Genomic DNA, 14,175 nt, shown 5'->3' on the forward strand with positions numbered 1-14,175 from the left:
AGCGTCTGTGAACAGCAATTTCCTTGCCACAGATTCTCAATTGGATTTAGGTCTGGACTTTGACTGGGCCATTCTAACACATGAATATGCTTTGATTAACCATTCCATTGTAGCTCTGGCTGTATGTTTAGGGTCGTTGTCCTGCTGGAAGGTGAACCTTCGCCCCAGTCTCAAGTCATTTGCAGACTCTTAACAGGTTTTCTTCTAAGATTGCCCTGTATTTGGCTCCATCCATCTTCCCATCACTCTGACCAGTTTCCCTGTCCCTGCTGAAGAAAAGCTTCCCCACAACATGATGCCACTACCATGTTTCACAGTGGGGATGGTGTGTTTAGGGTGATGTGCAGTGTTAGTTTTCCACCACACATAGCGTTTTGCTTTTAGGACAAAAAGTTCAGTTTTGGTCTCATCTGACCAGAGCACCTTCTTCCACATGTTTGCTGTGTCCCCCACATGGCGTTTCACAAACTGCAAACTGGACTGTCTTTCTTTCAACAATGGCACTCATTCAATGAATCCAAGCTCTGCAATCTGAGATAACATGCACTGCATTGATGTATTAACACAATTTCACATTAGCCATGAGATAAAACAAAGTTCAGGAATATTCCTTTATCCCATTGTTTTCCAAATCTATGTACACTATAAACTGTATGATTGAATCGGTTCTGATATCGCTGTTTTACTAACCTGACAGCTTAATATTCTAAATGGGAAACCTTAATTTTGTTTGCAAATATTAAAGATTCTAACTACCAGCAAGAATGAGTCCTTACATTTAAAGAGCACCTGTCATTTCACATCCATCATGGCAGCGCCTGTTAGCGGGCATCCACTCACCTGCTGCCGCCACGTCCCTCACTTTGTTGTGTCACTGCCACATCACCAGCCGTCCCATTAAAGGCAATGGGACTGTCGGTGAGTCAACAGCAGGGAGGAGGAGCTGTTGCAGGACAGAGTTGACAGTTTCTCTTTAAAAATTATAATTTAAGCCTTTTTACTAGTGATTTAAATTGTGATCCAAAGAGTTCCATTTTGGTCTCATCTGACCAGACTATAATCTCTCAGTATTTTACAGGCTTGTCTAAATTTTGAGCAGCAAACTTTAACCACTTCCATACCAGGCACTTATGCACCTTCCTGCCCAAGCCAATTTTCAGCTTTCAGCGCTGTCGCACTTTGGCAATTGCGCGGTCATGTTACATTGTACGTAAACAATTAAAATTTTGTTCCCACAAATAGAGCTTTTTTTGGTGGCATTTGATCACCTTTGCGGTTTTTATTTTTTGCTCAACAACTAAAAAAAGACCGAAAATTTTTAAAAAAATAAAGTTTTTATATTTTTCTGTGTTGTTGTTTTTTTTTTTTTGTAAATAAGTAAGTTTTTCTTCTTCAATGATGAGGTAGCACTGATGGGCACAGATGAGGCAGCACTGATAGGCGGCGCTGGTATGGGGCACTGATGGGCACTTATGGGTGGCACAGATGGGCACTGATAGGTGGGCACTGGGCATGGATGGACACTGAGGGGTGGCACTGATGGCATTGCTGGGCATCATTTATTAAATTAACCTCAGAACCTGAGTAATTCATATGTGTTCCTTTTTAAAGGGATGAGGTGGCAACTCTAGACACGGCTGATCACCTGGTAAAGAGCCTCCGCCGGAGGCTCTTTACTGAGATCGGAGATGCAGGGTGTCAGACTGACACTCCGCATCACCGATCGCCGCTCTGCGTGCCCCAACGGGCGCGCGCTGGCATGTTATCCTGCAGGACGTCAATAGACGTCCAGTCAGGATTTCAGAACCACTTCCCGGACGTCCATTTACTATTGGGCGGGAAGTGGTTAAAGAAACTTCAACATGCTTTTTCTTCAGCAAAGAAGTCTTGCATGGTGAGTGTTTTCTTTGAAACAATTATACCTGTTAATTTCAGGTATTTCTGAGGCAAGTGAACCTTGGCTCTTGGACAACTCTTCTGATAATTCTTTTCACTCCTCTGTCAGAAATCTTGTGAGGGGCACCTGGTCGTGGCTGGCTTATGGTGAAATTATGTTCTTTCCACTCCCAGGTTATGGCCCCAACAGTGCTCACTGGAACGTTCAGAAGTTTAGAAATCCTTCTGTAACAAATGTCTCATCAGTATGTTTTGCAACAATAATGCTGTGAAGGTCTTGAGAGAGCTCTTTGCTTTTACCCATCATGAGAGGTTTCTTGTGTGACACCTTGGTAATGAGACACCTTTTTATCGGATGAGACTGAACCAGCCGAGTATTAATTTGCACTGACAAGGACGAGGGTTGCTTTCTAATTGCTGATAGCTTCCATCTGGTGTCTTAGCTTTCCATGCCTTTTTTCTCCTCCCTTTCTTCATGTGTTCAATACTTTTTCATTATGTCATTCCATTTTATTGCACATAACCTATTTTTTTAATTATTTGTTTTGGTTTCTTTTAGGGTTGTCCCGATACCGATACTAGTATCGGTATCGGGACCGATTCCGAGTTTTTTCGGCGGTACTCAGACGCCGATACCCCGCCCCGATACACAAATAGAATACTTGCCACCCCCCGTCACCTCCCGCCGCCACCGAAGCCGCAATCCGCCGCGATCCGCCGCCATTCCCCGCATCCCCGCTGCCGCCGACTGTGTAATACGCCGGGAACATTACAGCTTTGAATAGCTGTAATGATTCGCATCGCGCATAGACACTCCCCCTTGCTCGGGTGAACTGTCCAATCCCGAGCAAGGGGGAGTGTCTATACGTAGCGCGAATCCTTACAGCTTTAGCTGTTATGTTCCCGCGCGTATTACCAGTCGGCGCTCGGCAGCGGGACACAGGTAAGGGGGACATCGCTGGATATGGGGGAGACGATGGCTGCATATGGGAGACAATGGCTGTATATGGGGAAAATGTCTGCATATGGGAGACAATGGCTGTATATGGGGGAGACGATGGCTGTATATGGGGGGGACAATGGCTGTATATTGGGGAGACGATGGCTGCATATGGGGGACAATGGCTGGATATGGGGGGAGACGATGGCTGCATATGGGGGACAATGGCTGTATATGGGGGGAGACGATGGCTGTATATGGGGGGGACAATGGCTGTATATGGGGGGGACAATGGCTGGATATGGGGGTGACAATGGCTGGATATGGGGGAGACAATGGCTGGATATGGGGGAGACAATGTCCCTATATGGGGGAGACGATGGCTGCATATGGGGGACAATGGCTGGATATGGGGGGAGACGATGGCTGCATATGGTGGACAATGGCTGTATATGGGGGGGACAATGGCTGTATATGGGGGGGACAATGGCTGGATATGGGGGAGATAATGGCTGCATATGGGGGACATGGCTGCATATGGGGGACAATGGCTGGATATGGGGGAGACAATGGCTGCATATATGTGGGGGGGACAATGGCTGTATATGGGGGGAACAATGGCTGGATATGGGGGGGACAATGGCTGCATTTGGGGACACATTTAAAAAAAAGTATCGGTATTCAGTATCGGCGACTACTTGAAAAAAAGTATCGGTACTTGTACTCTGTCCTAAAAAAGTGGTATCGGGACAACCCTAGTTTCTTTGTATGTATGGATTGCATGAGTTGTGGAGATGATAGAGATCTTATGTCAGTAGCACCTTTAGAAATATATTTACCTAGAAAATAGGTGACGTGTTTAATACTTTTATCCGTTTGCATCAAAACCCTGAAATCTGAGAAATTAAATGAAAACAATTTATTCTTTACAAGTGACATGAATACAAAGCGCACACAATGAATAATCCTAACTAAAAATGTAATGTCCAGAGAGAATATAAAGGAGAGTGGAGCCGTCAGCCATGATGGAAGTAGAGTCTGGGTGGGGAACCGCAGTGCGATTTGTCTTCAGCCCCTCATTTACAAGGATCACCTCTTAGCTGCACCTTGGGGATTAGAAATGGTTCTGGATGAATGTGTTTTCTCTCTGCTCACTTCCCGCTCTCCATTCACTGCATTTCCCATCGGTTTCTTAATGGGTAGTTTGGACACTGTCCCGGGTTTTGGTTTCGGAATCCGAGTAGGCGCAATGCCACACGGCATGTCTTCTGAAGCCTGGAAAACGGCAGAGAAAAGATTTTATGTTTTAATATTCTTAAAGGCCAAACCCACCCAAAACTGACATTTGAGTTACGAGTTCTCCTCTGTTAGAACCCCCAAGTTCACCCATCTGTACAAAGTGAGATAATGGTGTCCTGCTCTCCCGGGGGGGGGGGGGGGGGTCCCAAGAATGTACAATGTGATGACAGTTGGGAGTAAATCCTTCATTGTGGGGAATGCGGAGGCCGCAAATCACGGGTCAATTTTTACCACATATATTGCTGAGAGATATACCTTCGATTTAAAGGATAAGTCCACCCGAACACTAAAATCCCTACATTTACAGACATCCACGATCTAACACTAACCTATCTAACCCTATAAAGCAGGGGTCTCAAGCAGACGGCCCTCCAGCTGTTAAGAAACTCCCATAAGGCATTGCAAGGCTGACAGTTAGGCCCCGTACACACGGTCGATCCAAATCGATGGGAATGGTCCGACGGGCCGTTTTCATCGGTTCACCGCTGAAGTGGTCTGATGTGGGTACACACCATTGTTCCAAAAACCGATCGGGTCAGAACGCGGTGACGTTAAACACACGACGTGCTGGAAAAAACGAAGTTCAATGCTTCCAAGCATGCGTCGACTTGATTCTGAGCATGCGCGGGTTTTGAACCGATGCTTTCTGTACTAACCATCGGTTTGGACCGATCGGTCAGCGGTTCATCGGTTCGATTTTGAAGCATGTTTAGACATTTTGGACCGAAGGACAACAGACCGATGGGCCGTACACACGATCGGTTTGGACCGATGAAACTGAACTTCGGTCCATTCTCATCGGTTTGGAACTACCGTGTGTACGGGGGCCTAACACGCATGACTCCCACAGGCAGAGGCATGATGGGACTTGTAGTTTTTCAACAGCTGGAGGGCCACCGGTTTGAGGCCCCTGCTATAAAGAAGAAATCGATATGCATACCTTTTCTGAAGCTGATCTGATCTCCAGCAGTGGAAGCTCTGCAGAGGAAACGGCCAACAACGGCTGTGAAATTAATGGGAAGTGACGTCACCCATAGACTTACTATGGGACTTCCGTTGTCGGCTGTATCCTCTGCACCCGCCTACACAGCGAAGCCTCGGCATGATAGCTCAGCGTGGGATCGGGTCTGATTGGCTGCAATAAAGGTATGTATACTGATTTCTTTACAGGGTTAAATAGGTTAGTGTTAGATCGTGGATTTCTGTAGATGTAGAGATTTTTAGCTGGATTCAGGTAGGGCGGCTTACTTTTGAGGCGGCGTAGCGTATCGCATATACGCTACGCCGCCGTAAGTCAGAGAGGCAAGTGCTGTATTCACAAAGCACTTGCCTCCTAAGTTACGGCGGCGTAGCGTAAATGGGCCGGCCTAAGCGCGCCTAATTCAAATGTGGAACAGGGGGCCGGGTTTTATGTTAATGACTGGTGACCCGACGTGATTGACGTTTTTAACGAACGGCGCATGCGCCGTCCGTGGACATATCCCAGTGTGCATTGCTCCAAAGTACGCAGTTTCGACGTGAACGTAAATTACGTCCAGCCCGATTTGCTTACGCAAACAACGTAAAAAGATAGGCCTTTTTCGACGTCCATACCTTGCATGGGCTGCGCCACCTAGGGAGCAGCTTTGTCTTTACGCCGGCGTATCTCGAACGTAAACGGCGTAACTAATTGCGACGGGCGCAAGTATGTTCGTGAATCGGCGTATCTTGCTCATTTGCATATTCAACGCTGCAAACAACGGAAGCGCCACCTAGCGGCCAGCGTAAATATACACCCTAAGATACGACTGCGTAGGAGACTTACGCCGCTCGTATCTTAGCCTAATTTAAGTGTATCTGGTTTCCAGAATACGCTTAAATTTACGACGGCGTAGATTCAGAGTTACGACGGCGTATCTACTGTACTCGTGTGTATAGTGTATTGCAAAAAAAATAGAGCCTTTTCTAACGCTTGTACTCTGTTTTTTTTTTTGTTTTTTTTTTTTAAATGGAGGCATTAGGGCTCATGTTCATGGGTGCAAAGAGCCATACAGTGTAAAAATATGACTTTCTTTTTCCGGAGTCATGCAAAAAAAACGACGTTTTTCTCGACGCGATTCCTCTCAAGCCTGCCTTGCATACACACGTTCATGGGAAAAAAAAACGCTCGAGCAAAGCACTATAAAGGGGAAGTTCCATTCGAATGGCACCACCCTTTGGGACGCTTTTGCTAATTTCTAAAGTGCTAAAGTGTGTTATTTTTTTAAGTCCTGTGCGCATGAGCCCTTATTCTGCAAACAGTATTTTACATGTTTTATTTGTTGTAATTTGCAGACACTAGGGGGCAGCATTCTCTCTCCTTTTTTTTTTTGAATTGAAAATCAAATACTAGATCACATTCATGCTGCATTCTCTAACATTGTAATTATTTTTAATGTTGACGGGTGTGTTTGTGTTACAGGCTCGCAACACAATCACATAAAGAGACCCTCTCATCATCTGATGCTTCATTATTGTAAACTCATTTTTATTTGTTTTAAATAACAAACATGTCATACTTGCCTGCTCTGTGAAGTGGATTTGCACAAAGCAGCCCAGATCCTCTTCTTCGCTGGTCCCCCTCGTCAGCGCTCCTGGCTCCCCACCCAGGAGTGCCTACCATAGCAACCTCTTGCTGTGGGGCACTTGTGTGGGCTCGCTTCTGAGCCAGTTGTGTGTCCATTGACACAGGTTCGGCCCCGCCCCCTCCCTCCTCTCTGGTTGTGATTGACACAGCAGAGACTAGTGGCTTGAGCTGCTGTCTCTAAGCCTAAGATCAGACTTGGGTAAGTATAAGGGGGGGGGGGGGTGGCTGGAACTGCATTGCCGACCAGCCCCAGCAGTTATACTTCTGCAGGTTGGCTTGGCTGCGCGTATCGCTGTAGGTGTACATTGGCTCGTACACGGCTTTCTGTGGGCGCACAATCAACGGGTCTGGCAGACCCAATGTCGGCTGTCCGCCCGTGATCGTTCCCCGCAGAGGCAGAATGGGGATCTGCCAAAGTAAACAAGGCAGATCTCTGTTCTGTCGGGGGATGACACAGAGATCCTGTCTTTCTGCTATGCAGGAAGACAGATCTGTGTGTTGTCCCAGGCAACCCATCCCCCATACAGTTAGTAAACACACCCATGGAACACATTTAACCACTTGCTTACTGGGCACATAAACCCCCTTCGTGCCCAGGTGAAATTTCAGCTTCCGGCACTGCGTCGCTTTAACTGACATTTGCGCGGTCGTGCGACGTGGCTCCCAAACAAAATTGACGTCCTTTTTTCCGCATAAATAGAGCTTTCTTTTGGTGGTATTTGATCACCTCTGCGGTTTTTATTTTTTGCGCTATAAACAAAAAAGAACGACAATTTTGAAAAAAAAATGTTTTTGCTATAATAAATATCCAAATTAAAAAAAAAAAACAATTTTTTTTCTCAGTTTAGGCTGATACGTATTCTTACAAAAAATAAATAAATCGCAATAAGCGACTGGTTTGCGCAAAAGTTTTATAGCGCCTACAAAATAGGGGAGAGAATTATGATTTTTTTTTCTTTTTTTACTAGTAATGGCAGCGATCTGCGATTTTTATTGTGACATTACGGCGGACATATTGGACACTTTTGACACCTTTTTGGGACCATTCACATTTATACAGCGAACACTGCTATAAAAATGCATTGATTACTGTATAAATGTGACTGGCAGTGAAGGAGTTAACACTAGGGGCTGAGGAAGGGGTTAACTGTGTAAACTGGGAGTGTTTCTAACTGTGTGTGGGGGGGGGGCTGACTGGGGGAGGTGACCGATGCTGTGTCCCTATGTACAAGGGACACAGCATCGGTCTCCTCTCCCTGACAGGACGTGGATCTGTGTGTTTACACACACAGATCCATGTCCTTGTCTGTGTATCCACCGATCGCGGGAGCCTGTCGGACATCGCGGCCGCCAGGCACGCGCATCGGCACTTCAGTGATGCCGCGGGAGCGCGCGCGCGACGCCGGAGGAGCGGAGGACGTCCATAGACGTACCCCCGCCAATTGAGAGCCACCTTGTGGCCGTCTTTAGTCAATTGCCTGGGTGCAAAGTGGTTAATCCCTTGATCGCCTCTGATGTAAACCTCTTTCCTGCCAGTGCCATTAGTACAATGTCGGTGCATATTTTTAGCACTGATCACTGTAATAATATCACTGGTTTCCAAAGAAGTGTCAAAAATGTCAGTTAGGTGTCCGATCTGTCCGCCGCATTGTTGCGGTCCCGCTAAAAATCCAAGATCATTGCCATTACTAGTAAAAAATATATATCTATAAATGACACAAAATCTATCCCCTAGTTTGTAGACACTATAACTTTTGCGCAAACTAATCAATATACGCTTGGTTATTTTTTTACCAAAAATATGTAGCACAAATTGACCTGAATTGATGAAGAAATTATATTTTTTAATTTATTTTTTATTTTTATTGGTCAGGTTTTAGGTCTGGTTCGCAATGCGGGAACCCTGCAAATCCACCGCGGGTTCCTGCATTGCATGTTTCCCGGTGGCAATTCACACTGCCCTATGCGAACTGCTGGGAGTGTCAATTAAAAGTTAATGATTCCCCCATTCAATTTGCATATCGCAGTGCGATCTGCAAACTCGGATAAAAATGGGATCGCATAGGATCGACCCAATTCTGCTGTGGACCAAAAACAGAGACCGCATGAGATTTGCACTGTGGTGCGGCACGAATCCCATTCGATCTCGAACAACGCTGCAGTGTTAACTGGCACTTATAGCAGAAAGTAAAAAAAAAAAAAAAAAAAATATATATATATATATATATATATATATATATATATATATATATATATATATATATATATATATATATATATATATATATTTATACTGTGTGTGTGTGTGTGTGTGTGTGTATATATATATATATATATATATATAATATATTTTTTCAAAATTGTCGAACTTTTGTTTATAGCGCAAAATATAAAAAATGCATAGGTGATCAAATGTCACTAAAAGAAAGCTCGATTTGTGGGGGAAAAAAGGGATATCAATTTTATTTGGGTACAGCGTCGCACAAACGCGCAATTGTCAGTTAAAATAGCTCGGTGGCGTATCGCAAAAAATTATCAGGGTGTGGGAAAATCCTTCCAGGGCTAAAATGGTTAAGGCTGTCAGCATATCGGCCTCAACAAATTTAGCAGTGCCTAGAAATGGAGAGAAACTGAGCATGTGCAGAGCAGGGTGAGACAGTATATTACTGAATTTAAAACGGTATAGACACCTATTTTTAATGTTTTTCATAACTGCACCTGAAAATGAGGCCAGCCTGAAGTGATCCAGCGGGACTTAATTTTCTCACTAAAGTTTAACTTTAACTTTAACTGTTTCCCAAAACGGTTACATTTAGGACATGTCCTGAATAAAAAGGCCCTTTTTATATGGGTTGGATTCTCAGCAGGGGATCAGCATACAGATCATATCAGTTTCTGCAGAGCTCTCTGGGTGGCTGGGAGTAAATGGACTCCACTATCCGTTTACACCCGACTACCCTATGATCCATTATACCCAGTGTCGTCGGTTCTCGGGCATTCACAATTCTATTATTAGCCCAAAGCCAGAGCGAGGACCGATATGACTCCGAGCGCAGCCGAGTGACATAAAAAGTTCAATTTTCTGGAGCCTGCAGCACCTATGATGGACGTTACACTGGTCCAATGCCAGGACCGGCATTGGACCAGAAGGTGGGAATTACAATGCGGCCGTGCCGGGCACTGTGAGATCCCTGCTCGGCGCTCGGGGGACCGGCTCTCCTGTCCTGGCTTTGGCTGCCTGCTGTTTCTGACTAGGATGGGCGCGCCACACACTACGGCTGAACTGCAGGAGGAGGTCACCTGAAGTCCGACGTGTAATGGTCAGTGTATGTGTCAGGTAGGTCAGTTTTTGACAGAAAAGTTTCAGCTACCGTGTTTCCCCGAAAATAAGCCCGGGTCTTATATTAAATTTGGCAACACAAGACACAGTAGGGCTTATTTTCGGGGTAGGTCTTACCATGTAATGTGCGGTCTTTATCCCCCCCTCCCAGCCAGACCGGAATCCCCAGTGTGAACTGAGTTCAAATGCTTGTAAAATCCTATAATCCACTCTATTACAGTATTATATAATGTACAATTTGTGTGTTTCTGTAATAGAATTTTGACACATACCTTTGTTATAGCGCCTCTGTGACCCACCAGAGCTCTCTTCCCCGCATTTATATCAGAGAAACACACATATTGTACATTATATACCACTGTAATAGAGTGGGTTATAGGATTTTATAAGCATTTCAAACTATTTTCGGGGTAGGGCTTATATTGCAGCCCTCCTGAAAATGAATGCTAGGTCTTATTTTTGGGGTAGGTCTTACTTTCGGGGAAACAGGGTAGGTCAGTTTAGTGGTCAGCATTAATGAGCACTGGTGAGCCCGGCAGCAACCAGCATGTGAGCCTACCTACCCCCCACGATGCCGGGCTCAGTCTTCGGGCTGAGGCCCCTGTATTTTTCCCACCTAGCAACGCCCCTTATTACACCTAATTGGAAAAGGACAGACAGCCTTCCGTGTTTTCGGACCCAGATGTAGGTGGTTGTAAACTGACACAAATTTATTTACAGCCATCTGTTCATAGGCATTCATAGACCTTCTGATCTGGTCCACCTTTAAACCTGACAGGTGGACCTGATCAGATCGCCAGTGTGAAAGGGGCCTGTTACAGCTACAAGCTTGCTTATGTTACCTCTCAACTGAACTGTCAAGCCATCAAAAACTGGTGTCCTAGCTAATTACATGTGCAGCACCATGGCAACCACAAATCAAACAGGCTAAGATGGCAGCTTCCATGGCTGTAAAGGATAGCGGGGTTTAGTTCCACTTTTAGTATGCCAGATTTCTTTCTTTCTGCCACTCTGATAAATGGGTCAGTAGCCATATTAAATAAAGCTTTACATGTTCAAGTGAACCAGAGTCAGCCATTTAGTGCCCAGTAATAATGGCAGATAGTAGTTGGTGGCATTACTGAAGCTTGAGGATGGCTACATGAAGGTAACATAAAAAGTAAAAATGAAACAAAACTTCTCCAGCTGTTGTGAATTTGTTTCTGGTTTCTGTCACATTAGCATGCTGTAACATTTTCCAGCACAGTAAAGATGGATTTTGGTCACAGGCTGTAATGTATCTCTTTGCGGTTGCTCACACATTACAGCCCGTGATTGGCATCGCATGGAAACTGCGGTGTGATGAGCTGAACTGTACCATCTCCAAACGAGCAGATGTTTCATCCCAGGCTTGCCATAAAGCCGTACTACATCATAATCGTCTTTTGTCAGCGTAGGATGCAGCAAAACTTTATGCTGACCCTGTTAAGTTTGTTTTGCAGCGTTGCTATGGCGACCTGGATTTCCCATGCTTTATTGTCACTTGGGAGCACGATGCGTCCTGGGAATGACTACCCAGCTAGCAACCCCGAGGAGAAAGCTGCGTGAACGGAAGTCTTATTTTACGCTGGAAAATTTTGGAATGCAGAAAAAATTCCTTGCAGACAAGGCTGAAGAAAAAATCTGTTTCAGTGAGATCCAAATAGTAACATATCTGAATAAGCGATTTGAAGTGGTATGAAATGACAACCCTCTATTGTGATGGCTGTACAAAATGTCAGCCCTTTACGGGAGGGAAGCACAACTTCATTCCTCTAGTGTTAGTATTGTCATGCCTGCTTTGGAGTTTCTCTTATTATGATGATAAATGAACCCCTTAATGCCCAGCGATAGGCTTGTGGCAACACAGTGGTGGGCTTTAACACTAAGCTGCCAGATATACAGCGGGTAAAATAAGTATTGAACACTTCACCATTTTTCTAGGTAAATATATTTCTAATGGTGCTATCAGGGCTCGACAAATCCCGGTCGCCAGGTCGCCATGGCGACTAGAAATAGTGTCCTGGCGACTTGGCTTGGAAGGTGGGCACGTTTTTTTTTTTTTTGAGCTGGCGCCATCTGGTGGTGAGCCGTTGGTATTACAAGTTATTGCCACCAAATGTGTGAGCTGGCGCCATCTGGTGGTGGCCGTTGGTATTACAAGTTAAGCATTACAAGTTAAACAAGCAATGCTAATGTCATTTTTCATTATTTTCACTGCCATCTTCTTCCCTCTAATTAGAACCCCCAAACATTATATATATTTTTATCCTAACACCCTAGAGAATAAAATGGCAATCGTTGCAATACTTTCTGTCACGCCATATTTGCGCAGCGCTCTTACAAGTGCACTTTTTTGGGAAAAAATTACACTTTTTTTTAATTAAAAAATAAGACAACAGTAAAGTTATCCCCATTTTTTTTAATATTATGAAAGAAAATGTTACGCCGAGTAAATTCATACCCAACATGTCACGCTTCAAAATTGTGTCCGCTTGTGGAATGCCGACAAACTTTTACACTTTAAAATCTTCATAGGCGACATTTAAAAAAATCTACAGGTTGCATGTTTTGAGTTACAGAGGAGGTCTGAGGCTAGAATTATTGCTCTCGCTCTACCTATCGTGGCGATACCTCACATGTATGGTTTGAACACCGTTTACATATGCGGGCGCTGCTCACGTATGTGTTCGCTTCTGCGCGCAAGCTCGTTGGGACGGGGTGCGTTTTTTCAGGCTCCTAAATTTTTTAGCTGGCTTTTAGATTCCAAGCAAATTTGTCAAACCCTGGGTGCTATTGACATGAAATGTTCCCCACATATCGGTAACAAGCCATGCAATCCATATACAGTGAAACCTCGGATTGCGAGTAACAAGGTTACCAAGCGTTTCGCAATGCGAGCACTGTATTTTTAAAAATCCTGACTCGGTTTGCGAGTGTTGTCTCACAAAATGAGCAGGATTCAAGCCACAGCGGTGTGCAGTACCACGTTTGCCCTGAGGTGGGGGGGGGGGAGCCGGTCGGAAAGACTCGAATACATTTCCGAGGTTTACCAAGGTCAGCCGAGCTGTCCTCGGGCCTTTCTGTGTGTTTGCGAGGCTCTCCAGCACCCCCCAGCCTCTGGCCGCATGCGGTATTGCATGCCATTGAAGTCGATGCGGAACAAATTATTTTAGCTTCCATTGACTTCAATGGGGAAACTCTCTTTTTGATATGCGAGTGCTTTGGATTATGAGCATTCTCCTGCAACGGATTATGCTCATAATCCGAAGTTCCACTGTAGTTGTGAATGGTTATGAATGAGGATCCCTCATTCATAGCTTGAGAAATAAGCGGTCTCCAACAAAATGGCACTTGCTAGTCAGTCCGAATACTGGCAATATCACTCTGCGTCTCTCATTTAGTAGTGCGCTTATGCACTGTTTAATGTGGGTGTATGGAAAGTTGGTGTAAATAAAAATATTTTTTTTCAAGGTAAAGTGCTATGTAGTTCGTTTTTTTTTTTTTTTGGTATCTATTTTTTTTGGTGGAAATTCCAATATCCTGGTGGAACAGAGAATAAGGAATGCCTGCTGAGACATACATTTATTTAAAGGAACCAGATGCCTCTTGCAGAGGTGGGGAAGAAAAGGAATATAGAGAATCCCACTTAAAGGAGGACACACTATTTATGACCTTACATTACATATGTGGGTCATAAACTGGTGGTGATTCACAAGAGGTGAACAAGTGAAGTGACTTTGCACTATTGAAAAGCACTGAAGAACACACGAGAGACTTATGTCCGATGTGAGCTTTTGAACAAAAATTGCAACCGTGTGTATTAGAGGTCGACCGATATGGGTTTTTCTCTGGCCGATATTTGGAAATCGGGGCGGCCGATGGCCGATATGCGTTGCCGATTTTTGCGGCCGATATTTTAGGCTGATTTTTTTTTTTTCTCATCAAAAAACCTGAGGTTGGGAGGAGATAATTGTTTAGGGTGGAGAGGTGGGGTGCAGCCTGTCGGTGCCACATCAGTGCCCACCAGTGCAGCCCATCGGTGCCACCTCATTAGTGCCCACCAGTGCAGCCCAT

At 44.8% G+C, this 14,175-nt stretch overlaps 1 protein-coding gene across 2 annotated transcripts in view; it reads right to left on the minus strand.

The window, feature by feature from the left end:
* Positions 1-3,736: 3,736 nt before the first annotated feature.
* The window catches only part of FILIP1L (filamin A interacting protein 1 like), a 397,743-nt gene continuing 387,304 nt past the window's right edge, over positions 3,737-14,175 (minus strand). For both annotated transcript variants that reach the window (XM_040338694.1, XM_040338695.1), the window contains one exon: positions 3,737-4,111. In XM_040338694.1, coding sequence (XP_040194628.1) covers positions 3,926-4,111 — 186 coding nt within the window. In that variant the 3' untranslated portion in view covers positions 3,737-3,925. The remainder of the gene's footprint in view (positions 4,112-14,175) is intronic.

Source organism: Rana temporaria, chromosome 2 (assembly GCF_905171775.1).
Source record: "Rana temporaria chromosome 2, aRanTem1.1, whole genome shotgun sequence".
In the NCBI taxonomy this organism is placed as follows: domain Eukaryota; kingdom Metazoa; phylum Chordata; class Amphibia; order Anura; family Ranidae; genus Rana; species Rana temporaria.